The 23,231-nt window shown below is 43.6% G+C and overlaps 2 protein-coding genes across 2 annotated transcripts in view; one reads left to right on the top strand and one right to left on the bottom strand.

The window, feature by feature from the left end:
• ZFYVE26 (zinc finger FYVE-type containing 26) overlaps positions 1 to 3,416 on the top strand; it is a 68,648-nt gene extending 65,232 nt beyond the window's left edge. The window contains exon 43 of the mRNA XM_059914491.1: positions 2,859 to 3,416. Coding sequence (XP_059770474.1) covers positions 2,859 to 2,870 — 12 coding nt within the window. The 3' untranslated portion in view covers positions 2,871 to 3,416. The remainder of the gene's footprint in view (positions 1 to 2,858) is intronic.
• An 8,649-nt stretch (positions 3,417 to 12,065) lies between these two features.
• RDH12 (retinol dehydrogenase 12) lies at positions 12,066 to 21,249 on the bottom strand. The gene is made up of 7 exons (XM_059915757.1): positions 21,182 to 21,249; positions 19,627 to 19,745; positions 18,996 to 19,151; positions 17,902 to 18,006; positions 16,853 to 17,062; positions 14,986 to 15,175; positions 12,066 to 12,232 (listed from the first exon to the last, which is right to left on the bottom strand). The coding sequence occupies exons 1-7, from the start codon at positions 21,247 to 21,249 to the stop codon at positions 12,130 to 12,132; spliced, it is 951 nt and encodes a 316-aa protein (XP_059771740.1). The 3' UTR covers positions 12,066 to 12,129.
• Positions 21,250 to 23,231: the final 1,982 nt, after the last annotated feature.

The following is a 23,231-nucleotide window of genomic DNA, read 5'->3' as shown; positions in this document are numbered from 1 at the left end:
CCACTGCACCACCAGGGAAGCCCTGTTACAGTGTATTTTAAAAACTCATGAGCAATACATTAGATTACATAAAAATTGTCTTTTCATTATGCTAAGTTAAATAAGCCAGATACAACAGGACAAATAATAAATAATATATTATTCCATTTACATAAGGCACCTACATCAATTCTATCAGTACTTCAGGGACCTTTTCAAATGGCACTTCTGCTGAGAACATTTTTGTTTTCTGGTTCCCCTCTTCCTTCTCTGCTCCCACCCCGTGGATGTGGACTCTTACTCCTTTAACCCTTCTGTGTCTCTTAAAACTCCCCTATTGTGCCTTCCTGACAGTCATTTTTTTACTTGTCCTTTTGTTACCTCATAGACCATAAGCTCCTCGAAGGCAAGGATCATCTCTTGCTCACCTTTTGAGTTCAGCCACAAATTACTTGCACATTATTTACCAGTAAATAAAGATTTTTGAATTAAACTGTAAAGAATATAGCATGTCCTGAACCAGAAATAGTTGAGAAAGTGAAACATTTTAAAGTTATCTGTTCAAGAGTCTTTTTCCAGACTGTAAGCTGGTCAAATGACTATAAGTTCAAATGCCTTATTTATATCCCCAGGACTGAGCCTGGCACATGATGGGCTGTGCCCAGCTAAAAAATTTAGCTGAATTTTTTAATTGGTTTGAACTAATGGAAATAGTTCATTTAAGGAAACTACCAGTATAGAAGTCATTTCCTTAGAGAGAAAAACATTCTTTGCTTGTAGGGAAAATGGGCAAGATTGAACATATTTAAAGAAAAGCTGAGAAGATACTTTTCATTTCTGTGTTGATATTTTAAGAGGGGAAAAATCCAATATAGTAGTTACTCCAATTTAATGGAAATAGGAACTCAATGAATAGAAATTTGACTCCCACTATCTTTTTAAAAGTAAATTATTGAACTGTTCCTAAATCACCTGCATCAGACAGCACCTACAAAGAACTATGTATTTTTTAGAGCTAGAAGTGATCATAGAAGACATTGACTACATCCCCTATTTTATTTTTTGTTCACTTATTTATTCAACAAATATTAAGGTTATATTGTGAGCTGTATGCTGGAGTTTACAGAGTCATAGCAGATGCCCGGTCTCATATATTAAATATTGAGAGGATGTCCAGGGTGTAAATGAGAGCTCATGGGAGGAGTACTGAATACAGACTGGAGGGAGGCCAGTGAAGGCTTCCCAGCAGACATGATGCTCAGGATACAAGTAGCGGGAGAAAGGGGTCCAGAGACAACAGAGTATCTAACTGAGAGAAATCAAAGAAATCGCATCAGGCTGGAGCCTGGTCAGCATGCTGTGACCAGGTTATGTGGGGTCTCGTAAGCTTGTTAAGGAGTTTGGGATTTAACCCATTGGATAATAGAAGGACACCAAAATGTTCTAAGCAAGAGAATGACGTGACGTGACAAATTTTAAGGTCACTTTGGCTGCAGAATGGAGCACAGGTTAGTCAGGGGGAAAAGTAGAAGCAGAGATGTTACCAAGTTTGGGTAGTAGTTGAGGCTTCCTGTAGCCCTCAGAATAAAGTCCAAATTCAGACTTCCTTGGCAGTCCAGTGGTTAAGACTCCAAGCTCCCAACACAGGGGGCATGGGTTCCATCCCTGGTCGGGGAAGATCCTGAATGCCGTGTGGCGTGGCCAAAAAATAATAATAATAATAAAGTCCAAATTCTCACCAGAGCTCATAAGGCCCCTCCTTACTGGATCCCTACCTACCTCTCATTTCTCACCTTCCACCCCCACTCTCCTCTTTCAGCTTCTCAGATGTGATATATGCTTTGCCCCCTCTGAGCCTGCTGCCTGGACCACTTTTTACCTTCTCTTCACCTAGTGAACAAGTCTTGTTAAGCGTATGCTACTTGGTTTAGGATGTCTTCTCAGATCTCTTCCCTCCACCCCAGACTAGCATGGGCATTTCTGCCGCGTGTCCTTGTAGTGAGGGCCGAAACAGGATCTCTCTGGCTCACTTCCTACCGCCCATGCTTGCAACAATCCTGGCACAAAGTGTGTGTTTTTTTTTTAATAAATGAATGATCTAATGTTGGCGTGAGGGTATCTACAATTTAAGGGGCAAGTAGAGGAAGAAGAACCTGCAAAGAAGTCCCAGAAGGAGGAGGAGAACCAGAAGAATGCAAGTCACAGAAGCCAAGGGAGCAAGTGTGTATCTCTAGTTTCCATATGGCTCTACTTGCAAACCACACCCAAAAACCCAAGGAGGGCAACAAATAGAAACATGAACTTCATCTTTGATGAAAGAAGGAGACAAATGTTAAGAGAAATTCTCAACATGAAGATTAAACAATGGATGGAGTGACACCTCTTCTACTGTGGGAAGAGGCAAGGAAGAAAATATGAGTGGGATATAGACAAGTTTGCTGGTTTGGTAGCAGAAAGTTGAGGGAGTTAAGACTGATGGCTTCCCAGTTCTCCATGAAGTCAGAGGAGAAATCAGCTGTTAATAGTTCAAGGGAGCTGTTGGGTGGAGTGGCTTGAGAATATGGAAAGGACGTGAACCTCTCCATATTGTAACCTAAGCGGCATTTTCACTATGAAGTTTTTGAAGCTTACTTGGGCCCCTGTGAGTTAAGGGAGTTGCTGGAAGTTGTATACTAGGTGGGGAGGGGAAGCCAGGTTGCTTTCGGAAGGCATTTTTATGCAAGCATTGCTGTCAAATTACCTAAAGAGATCTCAGAAGATCTTGAATTGCCACGGCTCTAATCACTTTTGGTTGGGGGTGGGTGGGTTTCTTCATTCTAAATCAATGTTCAATTTTGTACCTAATTTTGTAACTGTAATTTTGTATTCTTCTTTTAAAGATGATCCCATGAATTGTATAAGCTTTCTTGGATCCATCCTTGACTGGAAGAACAGGTGATCAGGCAGCACTGAAAGCCCAGTTGACACTGAGGACCAGTGATTGATAGTGGCTCCAATCTGCCAGGTTGACTGATTTTCTCCAGCAGAAAATAAAGTAGAAATCAGAGTTGGATTCTTCTAGCCTTTGTTAGACGGGATGATAATGGCACAGGGAATTGACAAGAGAGAAAGCTGGGGGAGCAGAAGGTTGTGGTTGGAGTGGGATGTTGGAAGTTAAGATATCTGAGAAGCAGCAAGTTCATGTGATGACAAAGTGCCCAGGTGTGGTCCTTGTCATGGGAATGGGAGACGAAGAGGGGTGGAGGAAAAGGTCAGTGCTGAGGAGATCAAGGAACTGAGTCTGAGTGGACACGCAGGACACTTTCAAATACTAGTGCTTTGGGCAACATATACATACCCACTGTTCTCTTGGTCTTCCTACAGTACCATGTTGTTATTTGAGTTGAGATATTTGCTGTCTAATCATACTCTCTCAGGTACTGTATGAGGCAAAATTCTATTGTGTTCAGTAAACACTCGGCCTTTCTTTCATGCCAGATCGACATTAAACCTTCATGGTAGACATGGGCCCTGGCACATGAAAGGGGCCTCTTTTCTGGGAATTCCCAGGGCTGGAGGTCCAAACACCTATGTCAGGACTGTACTATAGAAGGGCTCCTTTCCTCAGTCATGCACTTTTAAAAGCCCTACATTTCACAAGCATGGACAAGAAAATAGTAAATATATTTAAGAATATGTGGACATCTCTTTTACTTAGGCTCTGGTGCTCAGTTCTGACATAATACAACCTGATACCCTGGACATCGGCTCCCATGACTAACACTGTGGAGCACACCTTGACTGCATCCAAATGCTCTCAAGGTGTGTAGATTGTGCTGCTGCTTCTGAGTGCAGGGAGAATTTGAAGAGAGGAAGCAGTTGGGGAAAAGACAATTAATTAACTTGTCAAATTCTTTCTCAGCATGATCGTAATGGAGACTTGCATTAAAATGAGTATCATTTTCACGTAGTAGTGCTGAGTGTCTATTTTCTTGTCTCTCCATATTTCAGTATGTATGCGTTTGCAACACGTACAATGGAGGCTACAAAATAATTAATTTATATTACTTTTAAATTGATAGACATGTAGGCGTAGAGGAAACATGCAAGAAGTATGATATCCATTGTTTACATTGGCGGTTAAAGGGACATTGAACACTAGAATCATGAATAGTTTTATTTTTATAAAAATTCATAGAAATAATTAAATTTTTAAAAACTAAAAAAATTAGTTTATTTAAATAATTTTGATTTAAAATGTTGATATTCATCCTATAATGTTTTATATTTTGCCTTTTAATTTTGATAGATAATTTAAATATTTTAGAAGAAAAATAAAGACATTAAAATAATTTTTTTATTTCTTTAATTTACATTTTTATGAAAATATATTTAAATTGCATATACTTTGAATACAAGTACATTTTGTATTTTTTTTAATCCTTTAGTTAAATAACTATTGCCATTAGAACACAAAATATTGGGCGATTAAAACAACGTAATTAGTGACTTTATTGAGCTGAAAACCATGTGAAGCAGAGCTACCTTCCCACTCTGATCCCTGCATTGGATTATGACAAGAGCAAGAAATAAACTTTTTTGCATTAAGCCACTAAAATTTAACATTGTTTGTTACAGCAGTTAATCTATTTTCTATCAGAACAAGTTGTACATCATGTTTTCTTATCTTCTCAGCTGATTGTTTTGGCTAAGAGATATCATATATCCATATGTAGAAAAAATAGATTGTACATATAGATTAAAATTTGGACGAATACCTGTGAATGAATAGCAGAGCTATTAAGACTCTGTACTGGGATGTTAGATCAGTTATCACTGTGGATACTGAAATTAATGAAAGATGACAGATCTTTGGGGTGGAGAAAAATATAATGAAACAGATAATGAAATTGAAGGTGATGAAAGTAGGTCAGGAAGACATCTGCCTTGCATCCGCAGTGACGATGGAAAAAAGTAGTTTTAAAAAATGGTAGAATATCAGCAATTTTATATGGCTCAACATAATACTATTGTGTCAGTTAGGACGTAGAGTTCAACAATAAGGACCATTTATCGTGTTATGTAACAAGTCTTAAGGGAGGGCAATCCAGTCTTGGCTAATTCGGTGACTCACTGCTTTATCGTCAGCGACCCAGGTTCTTTCTATCTTTCCCTCTACCATCTTCAGCATGTGAGTTTGGTCTTTGGGTCAGCTCAGCTCCACTCATGACTCAAGATAATTGTGGTAGATTCAGATGTCATATTCAGCCATGACAATGTCCAACAGAAGAAGACAGAAAATTTCTTCCTATGTCTCACTTTTTAGTCAGTGAGGAAGCCGTCTCCCAGAAGCTTCCATACCCCATGATTGAGGCACATGCTTTTTCCATAACGAATCAATCACTTGCAAGGGAAATGTGCTCACCATGATTGCCTTGTATCAGCAGTTCACAGCCCCAGCTGCACATTAAAATCATCCAGGACTTCCCAAAGCTTTGCCCAAGAACAGAATAGTTAAACATGAATCTGAGGTAAGACCTAGGCATTGGCATTTTATATATATATATATTTTTTTTTTTTATATATATTTATTTATTTATTTTTGGCTGTATTGGGTCTTCGTTGTTTGGTCTTCGTTGCTGCGCACGGGCTTTCTGTAGTAACTGCGAGCGGGGTCTACTCTTCAGTGCGGTGCGTGGGCTTCTCATTGCGGTGGATTCTCTTGTTGCAGAGCTCGGGCTCTAGGCGCGCGGGCTTCAGTAGTTGTGGCACTCAGCCTCAGTAGTTGTGGCGCACAGGCTTAGTTGCTCAGCAGCATGTGGGATCTTCCCGGACCAGGGCTCAAACCCATGTCCCCTGCATTGGCAGGCGGATTCTCAACCACTGCGCCACCAGGGAAGTCCCAAGGCATTTTATATATTTTAAAATACAGCTAGGGTTGAGAGCACTGCAATAGGTTAATCAGGGCCACAGTGACAGTGGTAGCCAACAGCAACTGCTGAAACTACTAATTTTTAATTTCCAAGTAAAATATGAAAATATTCTTATTTTTTTTTAATTGAAATATTATTTCCCATAATTCTTCTCAAGGGCAACCTCTCTTGTGTGTTCATTGTATATAGTTTCCGACCTTTTTCTGTGCTGTTACGTACTTATATATGTACCCATAGAAAATATATGGTATCATGTTAGATGTGTGTAATTTTTAAATATAAATCTTATCACCTGCACATATTCATCATTCTGCAACTCATCAATTTATATAAATATATATATATATATGTGTGTGTGTGTGTGTATAATCATTTTTTTGGACTAATTACCCCAAATCCAATGTACTACTTCATTGCGTGATTATACCAAAGATTATTTCATTTTCTCCAATTGATGGACTTTTAGGTTGTTTCCAATTTTTTTCTAGTACAAGCAATGCCTCCTTACACACACATAGTAATGTTATTGCAGATATTAAGAAGTAGATCTCTGGGTAGAAATGGCATCACCATTTCTTCCACTCATACCAGCAGTGTATAAAAATATCTATTTCCTAGACTTTTGCCAAAATTTGTTAAGCTCTCTAATTTTTCACAATCTGCCCGTTGAAAAATCACATCTTGTTTTGATTTGTAGTTCCCTGATCATTACTAAGGTGTATTGACCATTTTTATTTCTTCTGCAAATTTCCTGTTTATATCTTTTGCAAAGTGCTCTGTTGGGTACTATGTCTTGTTCTTACTGAGAGGTAAAAGTTCTTTATATAATGTGATTACTACTCTTTTCTCTGATCTATATATCAGTGTAACAGATGCTGTGGGGTGCCAACCAGCTTCTTCATTTCAGAAACGATGCCCCCATTCCCCCAGATGCCGGGAACGTAGGTAGCTGACAGCTCACAGCTGAGTCTCTCTCTAGAACTTGCCTTCACCCAGGTCATTCCACCTTCGTGGAAGCTGCCCACATCCACTGACTGGTCAATGTGGGGAATAAAAGTCAACCTCCTTTCCTCAATTCAGGACAGCTCAGTTCCAGAGCTCCCTGTGGGATCAGGATCATCCAAGCCTTTGTGTGACTGCACCACAGTTCCACTTTGCCCTTTGCCCAATCCTACTTCCATCACTCCCCCTTAGGTATTGATCCCAAGAGAACTCCCCACAAACTCCCTGTGTGCAAATGTCCATCTCAGAATCTATTTCCCAGGATACCTGACCTGAATTACAAGAATACCCATCAACATCACGACTTTTAACTTAATATTTGGTGTGTTTTTTATTTGTATTCCTCTTTTCCTGTATGCTTTTTGCTTTTCATATCTCAAAAGGACCTTCCCTCTTCTAAGGTCTTAAAGATATATTCCTATATTTTCTTCTAATACTTTCACTTTTTATTTTAGCTGCATTGGGTCTTCGTTGCTGCGCGCAGGCTTTCTCTAGTTGCGGCGAGCAGGAACTACTCTTCATTGTGGTGCGCAGCCTTCTCATCGCGGTGGCTTCTCTTGTTGTGGAGCATGGACTCTAGGCACGCAGGCTTCAGCAGTTGTGGTACGTGGGCTCAGTAGTTGTGGCTCGTGGGTTCTAGAGTGCAGGCTCAGTAGTTGTGGCGCATGGGCTTAGTTGCGCCGTGGCAAGTGGGATCTTCCCGGACTGGGGCTCGAACCCGTGTCCCCTGCATTGGCAGGCGGATTCTTAACCACTGCACCACCAGGGAAGTCCCTGGATAGCTATTTGTTCAACATCATTTATTGAACAGTCCACGTTTTTCTCCCTGATTTGAAATGCGACCTCTACAGCTGTCACATTCTCACATGACTCTTCCCCCCTTTACCATAGCTGAATGCTTCCTAGTGAGCATCAGACGCAAGCCAAACCTGAGATTCTTTAAATACTAAAAATAGAAAATAGCTGCAGGGCCTCTTCAATGGTAAAAACCACAAGGTGTAAAGCTTGAGAGTTTTCAACAGCCAAGTGTCTTGCCACTTACTCTGAAATGAAGCCCACATCCAGAGAAAGGCACATATATAGGAATGTGGTGATTCTTGATTCCTGAGTTCTAGTTATTTCTGAGATCTATCCCTACCCTTTCCCACTTTTCAGTTTCAACCCTTCTTTGAATTTATGAGCAAAATATTCCATGTTTTTTTGGCCTAAGATTGCTCAAAGTGGGTGTCTATCTTGTAAAAGAGGCCAAACACACAAGGTAGATCCTCCAGGGCTTGAAGGCATGGTGACACATAGCACAGACTTGAATTGGACAAGGACCAAGTGCCAGCTAAGGTAATCTGTGGCAGCTAGTCATCCCTTAGGTAATCTGTGGTCTGGAACTGTTTGCTTCTCAATTTTCATATGTCTCTTTGATTTCCTTTCCCTTTAGTTTCCCAGACAAGTTTTATTTTTAAGAAATGTAAGCCAATCTCAGTGGAGCCAAAGGGAAAGATTTTCCTTACCTGGGCTAGGCTAGCTGAGAGTCTCAAAGCATAACAGAAACCAGGAATAGTGAAGGCAGTGACCTGGGGCAGCTGGAGAGACACCTAGGAACAGAGAAATCCGTGGTGACTGTCATTCCTGTGCCTTCATCCATGATTTTGTCTCCTGTATTGTAAGGAGCACTCTTCCAGGAAGCCAGGAAGCCTGGAAGCCATATCCATAGCACAAACAGACTGGAAGGAAAATGGCTCTGTGGTCGTGGGAGAATCTAAGGAGCAGAGATGGGAAGGTGGAAGGGTGACTCAGCCACTGGATTCCCAGCCTTGTCTGTGCTGAGCCAAGACCTTTCCCTTGTGTGGTGGTGACCTTGGGGCAAGTCTCTTCAGGAAACATAGCAAGAGGCCAAGGCTGGTACTTATTCCTTGCCCAGGCTGAACATATGAGGCAACATTTTCGGTGCTGGGCAGGGAGCTACACAGAAGCAAGATGAAGCCTGAGCATGAGAGGATTCCAAAAGAGGAGTAGTGCTGAGGGAGGCTGTCTCATGGGAGCACCCGAAGGCCACGAGCAATGACGGAGTCTGGAATCTGAACAAGGGAGAAAGGGAAACAATGATTGCTTGATAGCCCGAAAATACCAACAAAATGTGAAATCAATACCCACACCTCTTTGGGTTTTTTTGTCTGTTTTGTTTTCTGTTTTTTTGCATTCTTTGCTTCTCAGCTCTCCCATAGTTGGCATCACTACTGTTAGGTATAAACGCATCCGAAAATTTGATAGGAGAGAAAATTTCCAATTTAAAATATTTTTCCTGGCCAAATAATATTTCACAGACTTCTTTCAATGAGAAGCAGCATAGCATTGTGGTCAGGAGTAACCACCTCCAGCCTGTACCTCCTTGGACTGGTTAAGCTGTGCCACTTGCCTAGGATGGCAGGAAAGGAGGCATGTTTCAAGTAGAGCCATTCTTCAGGAAGTGAGGGGATCTACAGTATGGAAGTTATGACTAGGGAAGCAGAATTGGGGCAATTTCTGTGTTTTCCAGAGACCAGGGTTAGGTGATAATGCAGGGAACGCCATCTTCCCCAACCCCCGCCCTAAAACTCAAGAGGAAGTATTTCTCTACCAAACACCATGACCTTAAGGTCAGCCATCATCTTACAAAGTTCCTAAGGCCATTAGGCTGTCCTTCCCTCTTGGGTGTCAGATTCCCACTCAGATTGCTTTCATCGGCCTCCCCAAGTTAGATGGGCCCCTTCTAGCATTTACAGACTCTGAGGATTCTATATTCAAGCTTCTGTCTTGGTCCTGAGTCCTAGGCCCTGCTCGGTTGCCATTCCCCAGCCCCTGTACTCCAGACTGAGGCTCTCAGCCCCCCTGCCCCCAGCAATTGGCCCCAAGCTCTCTGAGTCTCTTAGAAAACATACAAAGAGGTTTTTCAAATTTCAGACTTCAGGCATTTGATACAAGTCAAGAATCGGATGAACTTCATTAAGCCAATCATACTAGCAAGTAATCTGGCAAACAAAAAAGTGTAAAATGTAATAGCCCAAAGGATTCCAAACACACAAACTCTAAGGATTCCATATATTTTAAAGAACAATCTTTTGAATGTTGTTAGCATTCTGTTCTCTGAAAATAATGTTCCAGAGAGAGAAGATTCCAATTTGATAAAAATGACTATACTTGTTTTTGTTTTTTAATTTTATTTATTAAACTACAGTTGATTTAAAATGTTGTGTTAGGGCTTCCCTGGTGGCGTAGTGGTTAAGAATCTGCCTGCCAATGCAGGGGACACAGGTTCGAGCCCTGGCCCGGGAAGATCCCACATGCCGCAGAGCAACTAAGCCCGTGCGCCACAACTACTGAGCCTGCGCTCTAGAGCCCATGACCCACAACTACTGAGCCCGTGTATCACAACTACTGAAGCCCACGTGCCTAGAGCCCGTGCTCCGCAACAAGAGAAACCACCGCAATGAGAAGCCCACGCACTGCAACAAAGAGTAGCCCCTGCTCGCCGCAACTAGAGAAAGCCCGTGTGCAGCAACAAAGACCCAACACAGCCAAAAATAAAATAAATAAATTTTAAAAATAAAATAGAATAAAATATCTACCCGACCCCCAAAAAAATGTCATGGGAAAAATAGATGAAACAAGATTGACAAAATGTTAACAACGTTGAAGCTGGGTGACAGGAAGGTACGTGGGGTTTTTCATGATACTATTTGCTTTACTTTCATCTATTCGAAAATTTCCAGAGTAAAATGGTTTTTTGTTTGTTTTTCAAGTCTACTTGCTATGGAAGGAAAGGGAATTTTTGTCACCACATGCCCTTCGGATGCTTTCAAACTGGAAGCAATAACATAACTTCTTGGGTCAATTGGCTAAAAGATTTGGCATGTCTCTCTGCTCTTCTTGGAGACCTTCAGCACTTAAGGTGAGAAACAGGTCACCCAAGGCCACAGCAGAGGAGAGCAGGGAGGCCAAAAGAGAAAAGAGCTATGATTTTAGGCAGAGGGTTTATCAGAGCTTGGTTTTTCTGCATCTGTGTATCAAATTAAATGAAGTCCTCTACTACCTCTGGGCTTAACCTATAGTGAAGCTCAGCATCTGTATAATTTGTCACTCCTATCACTTCTTAGATAATCAAATATGAGAGCTGGAAGAAACTAGAGAAAATACTCAACTGAACCATCTTATTCTGCACCCAGAGGAGATATTATAAGAAGGTTATGGGTGGGTGGGTAGGGTGAGATAGTACTCATTAAACTTGGTTTCGGGACTTCCCTGGTGGTCCAGCGGTTGAGACTCTGTGCCCCCAATGCAAGGGGCCCGGGTTTGATCTCCAGTGAGGGAACTAGATCCCACATGCTGCAACTAAAGATCCCACACGCCACAACAAAGATCCCACACGCGTCAACAAAGACCCGGTGCAGCCAAATTAATAAATAAATATTAAAACAAAACAAAACAAAAACAACAACTTGGTTTCATTTCTCCCTTGCTACCCTGAGAGAATAAATAAGGTAATAAGGTGAATGTGCAGTCTTTATTTTCTCTAAAAATTGAGGTAAAAGGGAACTCTTTAGAAAAAGAAACCATCTACATTGAAAATGGGATGGTCCAAACTTACACAATATGTTAATTATATCTCCGTAAAGCTGAAAAAATCTGTTTTTAATTTTTAAAACAGTACTGGAAAAAGAAAACAGGAAGGTCCAGCTTCACATCGTGGTTCCAGGATGCTCGGAGGAAGGAACTAAAATCGGCCAAGGTTGAGCCAAGATTTTCCTGAGTTGGTCCAGACCCCAGATTAATGTTTCAAAGAGGAAAGAGATCAGTCAAGAGTTTTTGAGTCTATAGTCCCTGGAAAGAAGTGACGTCGATGCTCCTGTCACCTCAGCTGAGCGTGCTAGCTGGTCTCGGTAAGGAAATTGACCCAATTTCCCAGCTTCTTCTGCCATCCCCGTGCCCAGCCTGGCATCTGCCCAGTCCTCCTGGCCCGAAAGGGTGGCCGACTCTGCAAGTCTTGGAGAAGAATACTCTGTAGGTGTGACTGTCTCGTGCCATGAGCCAGCCTCACGAGAGGGTTGGGTGTGCGAAGATTTCTAGAAGGGTCAGGAGTATCAGAGCAGGGCAGGATTCGCAACAGCAGCCAGCCAGGACAATCCTGCAGGGTGGGCCTTCTCCTCGGTCCCCTTTCCTTATGTTGTAGACTGGGCCTGATACAGCTGTGCCTACTCCACCAGCTCTACTCCCACCGGATTCCCAGCAGCTCGCAGCTGACGTTCCACAAGCGCTCAGCCGTTTTGTTATTCCGGGCCCTTGGAGACACCCAAGTCTTCTTGCAGTCACTGGAGGGCATAGAAAGGGGGTGAACATCCAGGAGTGAAAATGGACAGTCTGGAAAAGTTTATGTCCTCTTCCTCAGAATATATTTCTAAATGTGTAATAAAATACATTAGATAAAAAGAAACTAACTGTATTGAAATGCAGTTTTAAAATATTTCCTTTTCTTTTTTGTATTGACGTTTTAAAAATTTTAGTTTTTTTGGAGTGTAGTTGATTTTCAATGTTGTGTTAGTTTCAGGTGTACCTCAAAGTGACTCAGTTATACATATACATATATTCATTCTCTTTTAGATTCTTTGCTCATATAGGTTATCACAGAATATTGAGTAGAGTTCCCCATGCTATACAGTAAGTCCTTGAGGGTTATCTATCTTATATATAGTATAAAATATTTTAAAAACAATGTGTGGGATAGTAATGTGTTCTATTAGAAGAGCTAGCACTGGGTCTAATCACCACCAGATTTCAAAGTATTGAAGAGCAGAAGTGATATCCTGAGGTGTCTGCAACAATTGCAATGTGACATGAAATTATTGATAGTTTTCTTGGGGACAAAGTCACAGGTATCACTACTACTGCGGTTCACTTCCTACATTCATAATCAAAGGAAATTGCAAATTTCAGATGGTGGTTAGTGAAACTAAAGATGAAATTATCTTTCCATCCAGGTTCGAAGACCCCTTAAATTCTATCCACAGACCCCTTGTGCCCCATGAACCCCTGACTAAGCATCCCTGTTTTGTTTTGGGATGAGCAGGTGAGGGGGGCTGGGGCAGAGCACAGTGTTCATGGTGTTTTTCTTTAAATAGAAGTTTTGGACTTCCCTGGTGGCGCAGTGGTTAAGAATCCTCCTGCCAATGCAGGGGACACGGGTTCCAGCCCTGGTCCGGGAAGATCCCACATGCCGTGGAGCAACTAAGCCCATGCACCACAACTACAGAGCTTGCGCTCTAGAGCCTGCGAGCCACAACTACTGAAGCCCACACACCTAGAGCCCGTGCTCCACAACAAGAGAAGCCACCACAATGAAGCCTGTGCGCTGCAATGAAGAGTAGCCCCCAGTCGCCGCAACTAGAGAAAGCCCACGCACAGCAATGAAGACCCAACACAGCCAAAAATAAATTTTAAAAATTTAAAAATTAATTAATTTAAAAAAAAACTGGGATCATACTGTACCTAGTTTGGGGAGGATACCTTTCTCTTGTTAAAAATGTACAATTTTAATTTTACAAGTAATGAATTAATATATAATCTTTAAAATTTATTTTTAAATAATAAAGGAATACCTAGAGTAAAAGGTTAAAATCCTCCTTCACACTGTCCCCCGCCCCCCAACTCTTCCTCAAACTCCCTGGAAGTAACTACTACTTATGTTTTGCTGTGTATCCTTTCAGACTGTTTTCTATGTATTTACAGTGAATAATTATATAGTTCTATACTTCAGTTTTTTCTCATAATATTATATCACTAACATTTTCCCATTAATTGAATATTATTCGAAAATACTTTTATATAGTGACTGTATTATTTTTTATCACATGATTAAGGCAGTGATGTTAAACACCCAGACTCCAGGGTGGCATTGTCTAGTAGAAATATGATGCGAACCACAAATGTGAACCACATGTGTAATTTTAAATTTCCTAATAGAAATTTTAAAGTATTTTTTAAACAGTGAAAAGAAATAGGTGAAATTAATTTTAGTAGTATATTTTATTTAACCCAACATAGCCAAATTATTTCAGCATGTAATCAATGTAAAAATTATTAATGAGATATTTTACATTTCTGTTTTTCACACTATGTCTTGAAAATCTGGTGTACATTTTACACGTGCAGTATGTCCCAGATTGGACTAGCCATATCTCAAGTGCTCAGTAGCCATATATGGCTAGTGGCAACCATGCTGAACAGCACAGCTCTAGAGCCAGACTGCCTGGGTTTAAATCCCAGGCCTACCACTTATAAACTATATGACCCTGAGCAAGCTAATTATTCTGTGCCTCAGTTTCTTCATCTGTAAAATGGGGACAATAATACGATCTACCTTTCAGAGTTGTGATGATTATATGAATTAATACACGTAAGACTTAGAAGAGTGCCAAACATGTTGTAAGAGCTCAAGCAACATTAGCTATGATAATTTATCCATTCCCCTATTGTTGGACACTGAGGCTATTTTCAATGCTTCACTTAATAAATGGTGTACCAATGAACCATCTTGAACAAAGTGGGACAGAAAAGCAGACTGGGCTGGATCAAGTCATGGAATGGAAAGAGATGTAATCTGGGCTTCCCTATATTCCCAGACTCTGATTGCCCATTGAGTTTGTGATAAACCTCAACACCAGAATGTCTATTTTTATGTTCCAACAGATAGTGCCAGTCTTCGCAGCTTTGGGAGACAGAGTTCACACTAGGGACAGGTGATTTTGCCCTGGAGTTTCGTGCTATGTGTCATTTAAAAATTCATGAAGGAAGTCAGCCAAAAGCTTCAAGGAAGAGAAAAAGGCTCTACAAAGGCTTACCTGGAACTGTGGCACACAGGTTTGAAACAGAGCCATAAAACCAACTCTTGCCATGTTTCAAATGTAAGTTTCCTTAGAAAAGTAACAGCATTTGGTCTACTGGCCCAACGTGAACCTGGATTCCCCCATCAGGCAGAAACTTGGCCACTGGAGGTGCAAAGCCCAGGGAGTCCTATGCCTCACCATGCACACAGGTGATGGGGAGAACGCATGCGGCCTCTGCGCACCTGAAGTACTTGCCGCTCAGGGGCTCCAAGCCCTCAGCCAAGGCGCAGTGCAGGCTGGTCTGGGCCCCCTCCCTCGCTGTCTTGAGGATGGGAGAGAAGAGCCGCCAGAGCAGGCACAGCAAGAAGGAGTGTCGGACCAGTTCGGAGCGGACGATGCCTGGGTGCACTGCGTAGGTGGTGACCCCCGTGCCTAGGACAAAGAGGGCACAGTCACACCAGAGACACACTCCGAGGCCAGGGAAACAGCTATCTCCTGCAGCAACATGCACGAGTGAGAAGAAGGGACTTGGGAAACAGAACCCCAGTGTTCAGAAGACACCACCTCTAGCCAGGTAGAATCTCATGAGTAATTAATTGATCTTATCCAGAAAGATCTATAGCCTTCTCAGCCTTCTATGCTCCAAAAGGAATGCTTGGTTGAACATCCTTCTATTTTAATGTCATCTTAATCTTTGGCTTAAATGGTATCTTTGGAATTTCTATTGGAGGGTCTTAGGGGCAGCAATCCTGTTAGAAGGTAGGAAGCTAGGACCTTGTTGTGAATTGCATTTGCCGGGCAAGCACATTTTATGAGGTGTAGATTGAGGGGTGTTGATGGAAATGATGAGAGTTAACATGCCCCCAAGACACCCCTGCTGCCTCCACTATTTTTAGTACTTATTATGTACAAGGGCAGTGCTACGTGTTTTATGTGTTAACTCATTTGACTCTCAAAGAGGTTCATGAGGTAGGTAATATTAAGAAGCCCATTTACAGCTGAGGAAACTGAGTTCTCATCACAGACAGGTTAAGTAAATTGCCCAAGGTCACACCTAGCTGGTTTCATGGCCAAGGTCTGAACCTCGATGTAGAGTAAAGAGCATAGACTTCCGAACTAGATTGCCTGGATTTGAATCCTGGCTCGCCTCGGAATTAATATATCTTGCTTGGGCAAGTTTCTTAAGATATCTGTGCCTATCTCTTCTTTTGTAGGGAGGGGGAAAATAATAGCACCTACCTCATAGGAATAGTGTATTAAATGAGTTGAGACACAGATAGTATATGGCACACACAAACTCTCAATTATCGTTGTCATTATTAGTATTCATTTAAATGATTACCCTATTCTTCTACTTTCTGCATTCTGATAGTAAATACCATTTTCCCCAAACTCTGGCTTATTCACTGTAGCAAATGGTCCTCCAGATTCACAGATGTCAGTGTCAGAAGCTCAGCAAAAACTCCAGGGGAGCACAGAATCATAGGATCAAGAGTGGCCTCACCTCATTTTCCAGTTGAGGGGATGAAGTCAAGGGAGGTTAAAGGGACATGTTTGTATACACACGTGGCTACTACGTGGTAGAGCAAGAACTCAGACCCAAGTATCTGAAACCCTGACTCCAGGCAGCGAGTGGCAGCTCTGTAGCTCAGATCACGCTGTAAACCTCAGCAAATGGCACAGCGAAGGAAGCACCCTGGTTTAAAACAGAGTCCCCACATTCCAGTCCTCACTCCTTCACTTGCCATATAATCTTGAGCCGGCCGCTTCTTTAGACCTCAGTTTGGACCCATAAAATAGTGAAAACAATACCTACTCTGCCTGTTGCAAGAGGTTGTTGTGAAAAATCAGATGAGATGATAAATATGAAATAAGATGTGACAAAACACATAAGGTTTATAGGTTCCTGACCTCTGTTCAGTTTTAAGCTTCCCAAGGGCAAGGACTCTGTTTTTACTCTGTTTTACAACCTCATTCTCCTTAATGCACAGAGCTGCCACTGAAATGTGCACGTTTGACATCCTGACTTCAGAAGTTTCTGTGAACCTCTAATCTGGACTGAAGCCCCTGCTTTTGCTGTCTTAACCCTGGCCCTTTCTCTAGACTTACCTTGGAGCCTCTTGGCCAGCTCACGAGTAAAGAGCACATTGGCCAGCTTGCTGTGGCAATAAGCAAAACCCCGGTTGTAGGACTTCTCACCCTGGAGGTCATGGAAGCGAATCTTGCCAGCGAGGTGGACCACTGATGACAGGTTCACCACCCGTGCAGGAGCGGACTCCTTCAGCTGCCCCAGGAGCAAGTGGGTGAGAAGGAAGTGGCCTGTGAGGAGAGCCAGCAGGGGAGATTGAAGAGTGGGACCGCAGCCTGGGCTTGGGGTGTGGGAGCTGATGTATGACAGGGCTTCATCACTAGCTCACTATCTTCTGGGTGTGAACATTTTGATACCATGAGTAACTTAGTGCTAATGGGCAGTCAGTCTGAGTTAGTGGAGTCCTCAAGGCAAGGGCCAGAGCTGGACTACAGGTAAGGCAATATATACGTAATCTGTTGTTATTTGTTCCTCTGCCCTTGCCCCGGTCAGGAGCAACTGATGGCTTCTGACATCCCCCATCTGGTTATGCTCACACAACTGTGGGCATGTACAGAAGGAAGGATGGAATCGTCAGGGAAAATAACATTTGCAGAGGATCAGAGAACCTGTTCTGTGATTCCCCTCACTAGAGCCATTGCCTCGAGCTCTGAACACTAGCCTCTCTCATGCCTCAAGTCCTCAAGGTCTGCCTCCACAATGGACCAACCCTTGCTTGCTTGGTCCTTAGTTATGGATATGACCCCCCCTCCAGCCAAACACAGACTTCTGCACCCCCACTTCTGACCCTGCTTGGCAGGTCTTGCATTACCACAGTCCCATTCAAGAAGGACCTTCTTCTTCCTGGGATCTCCTAAGTTTGGGGGTTTCTTAACGGTATGAATAGGAGGAGCTCTGTTTTTTGTACTGGTTAGGAGAAGATAGTGAAAGAAAAACCAATATCTCCAGTCTAGTAGAATCTTGGTCTCTATGAGGACCAGTGGAGATTCTCAGCACTGGTACAGGGTCATCTCCCTACAGAGAACATGATGGCATATGTCTCGCTTTTTACTCACTCTAAGATACTCACCCAGGTGGTTGACTCCCAGGTGGGTTTCAAAGCCATCAGCTGTCTTGGAATATGGGCACATCATCACTCCTGCATTGTTGATCAGAATATGAAGCTGCTTTTCCTCTAAAGAGCACAACCAAGGAGACCATGTGGTTAGCAAGGAGTCAGCTAGCTGCCAGTCCTGAGTGTTTGTTCCTTGCCTTTGGACCTATCTCAGTGATATTCAGTAGCCACTGTCATTGGGTTTCTAATTTTATATATATATATAAATTTATTTATTTATTTATTTATTTTTGGCTACGTTGGGTCTTTGTTGCTGCGCCCGGGCTTTCTCTAGTTGCGGCGAGTTGGGGCTACTCTTCGTTGCGGTGCACGGGCTTCTCGTTGTGGTGGCTTCTCTTGTTGCAGAGCACGGGCTCTAGGTGCATAGGCTTCAGTAGTTGTGGCACACAGGCTTAGTTGCTCCACAGCATGTGGGATCTTCCTGGACCAGGGCTCGAACCCGTGTCCCCTGCATTGGCAGGTGGATTCTTAACCACTGCACCACCAGGGAAGTCCTGGGTTTCTAATTTTAGTTGCTGTTATCTTCCTGGACACCATTCATTCATTCATCCATTCATTCAGCAAATGTGTACTTAGTACTGACTCTGAGCTGGGCTGGGCACTGGGCATACAGTGGTAAAATAAGACAGACATGGTTCCTGTCCCTCATGGATTTCATAGTCCTTGATAGAAGATGGTCATTTTCCAAGATACAGAAGAATATTGGCAGCAGCACAACTTCCTCTTGTGCCTATGGCCACAGAAGTTTGATTCTCAGGATGAAAGAAGAGAGTGGCATCGGGGCCACACCTCGATGCCAAGGTACAAGCCCAGACAGGGAGCTGTCACCTCCAGCATTCCCACCGCTGAGGCAAGAAGATGATAAGGATCCCGCCCAGCCTGTCCACCCGCCATCCCCGTGCCAATTCCCTGCCCTGCTGGTTCGTGTGGCAGAACCTGTGCAGTGGAAGCCATGATGGGTCTGATGTAAGGGTCAGAGTTGGTCCAGGGTGGAGCAGCCACTCCCACACCCAGCTTCCTGCCTCTCTAGCCAACCCCCAGGGCCTCACCTGCCCGGAAGCCCTCAGCAAAGGCTCGGATGGATTTGGTATCAGATAGGTCCAGTTTCCGTACCAGCACCTGGGAGTTCTTTGTATCAGCTCGGATTTCACTGGCAGCAGACTCCCCCTTCAGTACATCTCGGCAGGCAATGTATACTCGGGCTCCTGGGGCCAAAACAAACAGACAGCAATGTGTTCAGACCCTGGGCTGAAGAAGAGTCTAGTAAGTGAGTTTGGGACTGGTGGACAGAGCATTCCCCGCGTCATCCCTAAAGCAGTGAGTGGCTAAATTGCCGCTTCCAGATTTTCCTTGCTATCAGCTTAACCCCAGGCTGGGAACCCTGGTTTTTACACCCTGATATTTAACAAGGCTTAGGATCTCCTTTTAGAATAACTGACCTGACCAATATTATACACGGACATCACTGTTTTCCTTACTTTATATAATAGGGAAGGAGCAGGAAGGAAGGAAAGTTTAAGCCACAGAGTAAGTTGGTGTCACAGCTGGACTTGAATCCCAGGTTCCTTGAGTTCCTGGCCAGAACTTCTAAGCCCAGGAGGAAAGATAAGGGAACGTGAGTAGTTTCTAGTGAGAAAGGCAGGAGGTGCTGCCCTGTGGAAACGGAAAGGAAGGACTTGCCTCTGCGAGCAAGCTCTCTGGCTGTCTCCTTGCCGATGCCTGTGTTGGCACCGGTGATCACCACCACCTTCCCGGGAAGCTGCATGTTTGTTCCACAGACCCCACCAGCAAAGAACTTCCTACAGGCAAGAGAAACAAAACATTTATGCACCATCCTTTCCAATCCCAGACTGAGATACATAAAATCCACCCAGCCTCAAAGAGGGATTTCTTTTCGTTGTTGTCAGGAGACTTAAAGAAGCTAATCTTCAGGGGACAGCGTCTTCCCAGTGGGCAAGGCAGTCTCCTGCTTATCAGCTCAGGTTGGGAGGTCACGTGCCCGGAAGCTACAAATGATCATCTGGGCAAATAGAATAAGTTCTCTTGAGCCAGGGCCAATGGTTCCTTGTTAAACAACAAAGATACCTCGCTCTTATCTCTAGAGGTTCCCGGAGGTCATCTTCCTTCTCTATCCTGCCCTAAGAACATGAGGGGGATGGGCATTAGTGGAATCAGTGGTCCTGAGCCCTCACGTTCAATAAGCATCAATGGTGAGTAACTGATGAACAGCACCTCCAGGGTCCCATATAGAAATACGGCTCTTGGGCTGCCTCTCCAGTTTTAGAGAGCTAGAATATTCTGCCATCCCACTAGAGATTTCATACTCGCCATCAATGCACAGAGAGAAAACCTCCCTTGTTCAGACCTCTGTGCAGAGAACATCCTTTTACATAGAGTTGATTTGATAAGTTCCCAAAAATAGGACGGGAGGAAGTAAAACTAACATTACCTGAGCATCATCCAGCTGCCAAGCACTAGGCTAGGCATTTTCCAAGGGAATTTAATTCTCTCAACCACTCTGTTATTATCCCCACATTACAGTGGAGAAAGCTGAGGCTCAGGGAAGTTCAAGTCACTTGCTAATGGTGGCAAAACTGGAACCCAAACCCAGGTTTCTATGGCAGGACCTAGAGCAACACTCTGTCTCTGATATGTCCATTTAACCTTCTTTATCTTCAACAATTTAAAAGTTCTCTACTCATAACACACATTTCTTTGACATCTCCAGAAATCCCACACAGAAGAGCCAACCCAAAATGTTAGTTGAGGGTAGTCTCAAAGGGAAGAGAGTTTGTTCCCTTCCCCAGATGCCTGGTACTTAACAATTGAGTCCCTCGGCAATGACCACCCACCGTAACGCAGCAGGGCCACCTTGACTAGGGACAGTGAAGAAAGGGAGACCTTCAGAGGAACCCAAGGGAATAGAGTGAAAGAGCAAGGACTCCCCCATAAGATGTCTGTCAAGCTACTTAACAGTCATCCACTCAGCCTTCCAATAGCATCAGAATTCAAACCCGCCCCTCCTCTCCCAGCCCCAGGTGCTTCCTTCTCGTTTTCCACCACGGTATTCATAGCTACTTCCTTCCTTCCTGCTTTTCCTGCCTTGACTTTCTCTCCCTTGGCCTCCATCCCTTTCTCTTCCTTCTGCAGCTAAGAACTCATCTTCTTACAAGCTCCGTGGCTCCCAATTCAGGGCTTTGTAAACTATTGAATGAGTTACTGAATTAAGACAAACCTGATGGATGGAGCTGTCACATACAGGAAAGAAAGGAAGGAGGTGAGCAGTCCTAAGAAAACCAGCATCTTTTCAACTTCTTTAGTTGCTGCTGCTTTACCAAGAACAACTTTGACTCCAACTCTGGCTCGGGCTCCTCCTGGTCTGGCTCCAACTCTTGGCTGCTTCTTGCTGCTTCTCTTTCCTCCAGCTCCTCTCGCTCCTGGGTGTTCAGCAACAGCCTGGCTCTAAGCGTAGCCCAGAATCCTATTTAAATCCGAGAGCTGTCAGAGCACAGCCTGCTGGGAGATGTAGTCCCAGGAGAGAAGGTTGGAGAAAAGAGCAGAGCCTCACACTTACTGGCAAAGAGAATGAGGGGAGATGGAGAACTGCCCCTAACTTTCCCACCCTCAGTCATTTCTCTTATCTGGGGAATGTGTTCCCTCCACCACCCTCACCTCCACTCCTGCAAAATAGAATATATATATATATATATATATATATATATATATATATATATATATATATATATATTTTTTTTTTTTTTTTTTTTAAATGAAATGAGGCTAAGGATTTTTTTTTTTTAAGACAATCAGATGTTTTTATTTATTTATTTATTTATTTATGGCTGTGTTGGGTCTTCGTTTCTGTGCGAGGGCTTTCTCTAGTTGTGGCAAGCGGGGGCCACTCTTCATCGCGGTGCGCGGGCCTCTCACTATCGCGGCCTCTCTTCTTGCGGAGCACAGGCTCCAGACGCGCAGGCTCAGTAATTGTGGCTCACGGGCCCAGTTGCTCCGCGGCATGTGGGATCTTCCCAGACCAGGGCTCGAACCCGTGTCCCCTTAATTGGCAGGCAGATTCTCAACCACTGCGCCACCAGGAAAGCCCCAAAATAGAATATTTTTAACTTTAGCAGCAGACCCCATGATACTTGAAATACAGTGTGATTAAAATAGAAAGACAAGGAAGAAACCCCCAGAAGAGAGGTGAGAGAATTCAGGAGAGTGTTTCCCTTGGTGGGGAAGGGGTAGAGACTGGGGCGGGGTATGTTGGGATCTCCTGGGGGGGCTGGTAGTGTTCTGTTCTTTGGGGAGGGTTGCTATTACACAGGTGTGCTCACCTTGTGAAAATTCACTGAGTCACACACTTGATTTGTGCACTTGACTGTGTTTTATGTTCTGTTTCAATGAAGTTAACACACACATGTATTGTACATGCCAAAGAAAAGGTATAGTGTTTCAGTGCATGGGCTCTTAGAGTGGACTTCCTGGTTCAAATCTCAGCTGAACTGCTTACCAGATGGGTGGCCCTGGGCAAGTTACTAAACCTCTCTGTTAACTCACTTTCCTCACTTGCATAATGGCATGATAAAATATACACCTACCTTTTTAAGTAGTAAATTAATTAAATAGGTAGGAAATTTGAGATGGAGACTAGCACATAGTAGACACTGTATAAGAGTTGGCTGGGGGCTTCCCTGGTGGCGCAGTGGTTGAGAATCTGCCTGCCGATTCAGGGGACACAGGTTCGAGCCCTGGTCTGGGAAGATCCCACGTGCCGCGGAGCAACTGGGCCCGTGAGCCACAATTACTGAGCCTGCGCGTCTGGAGCCTGTGCTCCGCAACAAGAGAGGCCACGATAGTGAGAGGCCCGTGCACCGCGATGAAGAGTGGCCCCCGCTTGCCACAACTAGAGAAAGCCCTCGCACAGAAACGAAGACCCAACACAGCCATAAATAAAATAAATAAATAAATTAAAAAAAAAAAAAAGAGTTGGCTGTTCAGGGACTTCTCTGGTGGCACAGTGGTTAAGAATCCACCTGCCAATGCAGGGGACACCTGTTCAAGCCCTGGTCTGGGAAGATCCCACATGCCGTGGAGCAGCTAAGCCTTTGTGCCACAACTACTGAGCCTGCGCTCTAGAGCCCACGAGCCACAACTACTGAAGCCCACGCACCACAACTACTGAGGCCCGGGCGCCTAGAGCCCATGCTCCGCAACAAGAGAAGCCACTGCAATGAGAAGCCCGTGCACCGCAAAGAAGACCCAAAGAAGCCAAAACATAAATAAAT

The sequence above is a fragment of the Balaenoptera ricei genome, chromosome 2 (genome assembly GCF_028023285.1).
Source record: "Balaenoptera ricei isolate mBalRic1 chromosome 2, mBalRic1.hap2, whole genome shotgun sequence".
Classification (NCBI taxonomy): domain Eukaryota; kingdom Metazoa; phylum Chordata; class Mammalia; order Artiodactyla; family Balaenopteridae; genus Balaenoptera; species Balaenoptera ricei.
Note: the sequence above shows the minus strand (reverse complement) of the source record. Positions and strands in the feature narration are given on the sequence as shown.

Bases quoted from the DNA above. Each gene is read 5' to 3' on its own strand.
- RDH12 (XM_059915757.1), bottom strand. From the start codon at position 21,249: ATGCTGGTTTTCTTAGGACTGCTCACCTCCTTCCTTTCTTTCCTGTAT. The intron at 18,007-18,995 runs GTGAGGCCCTGG...TGTGCTCTTTAG, and splicing joins TGCTGAGGGCTTCCGGGCAG to AGGAAAAGCAGCTTCATATT. The intron at 12,233-14,985 runs GTGCGCAGAGGC...TATGCCCTCCAG, and splicing joins CTGAGCGGCAAGTACTTCAG to TGACTGCAAGAAGACTTGGG.